The 3035-nt window shown below is 48.2% G+C and overlaps 1 protein-coding gene across 1 annotated transcript; it reads right to left on the bottom strand.

The window, feature by feature from the left end:
• Window positions 1–294: 294 nt before the first annotated feature.
• LOC139381762 (cold shock domain-containing protein C2-like) lies at window positions 295–2260 on the bottom strand. Its single transcript, XM_071125513.1, has 3 exons — window positions 1935–2260; window positions 909–1031; window positions 295–457 (listed from the first exon to the last, which is right to left on the bottom strand). Exons 1-3 carry the CDS (start codon window positions 2123–2125, stop codon window positions 295–297), a joined length of 477 nt encoding a protein of 158 aa, XP_070981614.1. The 5' UTR covers window positions 2126–2260.
• Window positions 2261–3035: the final 775 nt, after the last annotated feature.

The following is a 3035-nucleotide window of genomic DNA, read 5'->3' as shown; positions in this document are numbered from 1 at the left end:
TTTCTTAAAATTAAATCATTTACTTTTCCTCATTCACATTCCAACTGAAACCTACGTAAAACCATCTTAAGCCTTATACCACATTCCAACCCCTTTACTTATTCACTCCTTCCTCTGCTCCCCTTGCCCGTTTACCTCTCTAGGCTCCTTCCTTCCCTGCCTTCTCTCCCTACCCTGGACTCCACTTCTCCCTCTTCCCTCCCCTTTACCTATCCAGGCTCCTTCCCACCTTCCCTCCCCAACCCCACCCTCCACTCTTCCCCACACCGCCTCTCTGAAGGTGCAGGTGGAGGTCTAGGAGCTGATGATCTGTCCAGACCAGGTCTCATGCTTGGTTCCTGGGGCCAGGTGGGTGATGATCACCTCCACCGCCTGCATCTTCTGGTTCTTGGGGGGGATGGAACAGACTTTGTACGTGACCTCGTCGCCTTCCATCGGAACATATTCTCCATCGATACTAACGAGGGAGATAATTTTTATGAGGGACTGCAGACCTCTCTAGGTCTCGGACATTCTAGGTTCAATTATAATCTACAGCAAAACACTTTAGGACTGACAATTATAATCTACACCAAAACACTTTAGGACTGACAATTATAATCTACAGCAAAACACTTTAGGACTGACAATTATAATCTACACCAAAACACTTTAGGACTGACAATTATAATCTACACCAAAACACTTTAGGACTGACAATTATAATCTACACCAAAACACTTTAGGACTGACAATTATAATCTACACCAAAACCCTTTAGGACTGACAATTATAATCTACACTAAAACACTTTAGGACTGACAAGTGTTATACCGCTATGCGCTGTACATAATGTCAGATATTATAATCACAATATACCTTATTGCTTTATCATACAATTATAATCTTAATGCTTCAGAACCACTCACTCAGAGATGTGTACAAAGATATCCTCTCCACCGTTGGAGGGCTTTATAAAGCCATGACCCTGGCACCTGTAGAAGGTCCTGCACACACCCTTATACACTGGGCCTGATCTGGCCCGCACCGTCCTGAGACACACAGCAGAAAAACAACACACATTAACCCTTGCAGAATATTCTCAGACCTCCCTAACATTATCCCCTGCAGACTGTTCCCAGGCCTCCCTAACATTATCCCCTGCAGACTGTTCCCAGGCCTCCCTAACATTATCCCCTGCAGACTGTTCCCAGGCCTCCCTAACATTATCCCCTGCAGACTGTTCCCAGGCCTCCCTAACATTATCCCCTGCAGACTGTTCCCAGGCCTCCCTAACATTATCCCCTGCAGACTGTTCCCAGGCCTCCCTAACATTATCCCCTGCAGACTGTTCCCAGGCCTCCCTAACATTATCCCCTGCAGACTGTTCTCAGGCCTCCCTAACATTATCCCCTGCAGACTGTTCCCAGGCCTCCCTAACATTATCCCCTGCAGACTGTTCCCAGGCCTCCCTAACATTATCCCCTGCAGACTGTTCTCAGGCCTCCCTAACATTATCCCCTGCAGACTGTTCCCAGGCCTCCCTAACATTATCCCCTGCAGACTGTTCCCAGGCCTCCCTAACATTATCCCCTGCAGACTGTTCTCAGGCCTCCCTAACATTATCCCCTGCAGGCTATTCTCAGGCCTCCCTAACATTAACCCCCGCAGGCTATTCTCAGGCCTCCCTAACATTATCCCCTGCAGGCTATTCTCAGGCCTCCCTAACATTATCCCCTGCAGACTATTCTCAGGCCTCCCTAACATTATCCCCTGCTGACTATTCTCAGGCCTCCCTAACATTAACCCCTGCAGAATATTCTCAGGGCTTGCATCCAAAATGGCTCCTTAATCCCCAATAGTGACCAGGTCACTCTCAAGGTCATGCACACACACACACACACACACAATCACATACACTACTACTTATACCACCACAGATTATTACTACTCACGCTGAGTATGTGCGGGTGCGTTTGGTGGGCAGAGGGCTGGGTAGCTCGCCTGGCATCAAGGGGGGTTTCCTCTCCCTTTCCCACACCCGACTTCCCTGCCTGAGGAAGGGGAAGGACAGGGAGAGGGGAGTACGGGGGGAGCTCAGAGGCTGTGGTGGATCGGAGGGGGACGAGGGGTCGGAATCAGCCATCTCTGTGGTGGTTCCCCTGGGGGTGTGGAGCTCCGTGGGAGAAGCTGCCTCAGTCTCGAGTGGGACACAGCTTGGGAGACAGGCCTAGACTGCCAGCATGATAAGGGTGATGTTGGTGTGTCAGTGGTGGTGGTGGTGATGTGTCGGTGGTGGTGGTGGTGGTGGTAGTGGAGGTGGTGGTATTACTGTTAGGATGCGTCTGGAAAGCGGGACAATGGAGGAGCTTGGAGGTTTCCTGGAAAGAGAGGAAGAGAGAAAGAAAAAAAGTGTAAGAAATAGAGAGATAAATATATGAATAAATCCTCAAAGACTGCAAAACAAGGAGGGACGACAACACAACAACACGCTCAGTGAAATAACAATAACACAGTGATTTGGTTTGAAGCACCAACACTGACCTCAATGTTTTCAAAATATCTGTCTATACAACCCAGCCTCGCCGAGTAGAGCCTTAGCTCCAATATTGAATACATTATTATAATACCAACCACCCTATTCACATAGAGCTGGGTAGCATTACGTTACTGCTCTTATACTGTATTTTGTATTCAGACGTCAAACCCTTTGAACAGACTGAGACAGCGCAACCAGCAGATTCTTTGACTGAAGAATCCCTAGACAATATCAAATTATTTAGCCATTGGGAGCATTGTTGTGTCATTTTGAGACTTATTACCATAGCCCTCCCCTCTTAGAGTCTGCATGCTGATGTCCGTCAGTGCTCTCTATGTAAAAGATGAGTGAAATGTGTAGCAGACCACATCCCTAGGGCTTCTCCATGTTTCTATGTGACAAGTGGCACCATCTAAATATGTCTGCCTGCATGGTGGAGTAGAGTCTGCCCCATTATTGACTGGAGGGTCAGGGTGGAGACAGGGTGGATACCAGGGTTTAGGGAGGAGGGTTTAGT

This window comes from Oncorhynchus clarkii, chromosome 23, assembly GCF_045791955.1.
Source record: "Oncorhynchus clarkii lewisi isolate Uvic-CL-2024 chromosome 23, UVic_Ocla_1.0, whole genome shotgun sequence".
Classification (NCBI taxonomy): Eukaryota; Metazoa; Chordata; class Actinopteri; order Salmoniformes; family Salmonidae; genus Oncorhynchus; species Oncorhynchus clarkii.
This window is presented reverse-complemented; position numbering and strand designations above follow the sequence as displayed.

Excerpts from the sequence above, each read along its gene's own strand:
- LOC139381762 (XM_071125513.1), bottom strand. The coding sequence starts at position 2,125 with ATGGCTGATTCCGACCCCTCGTCCCCCTCCGATCCACCACAGCCTCTG. Across the intron at positions 1,032-1,934 it reads CGCACCCGCACATACTCAGC|GACGGTGCGGGCCAGATCAG; the intron begins GTGAGTAGTAAT and ends TGTGTGTCTCAG. Across the intron at positions 458-908 it reads ATCTTTGTACACATCTCTGA|TATCGATGGAGAATATGTTC; the intron begins GTGAGTGGTTCT and ends CTCCCTCGTTAG.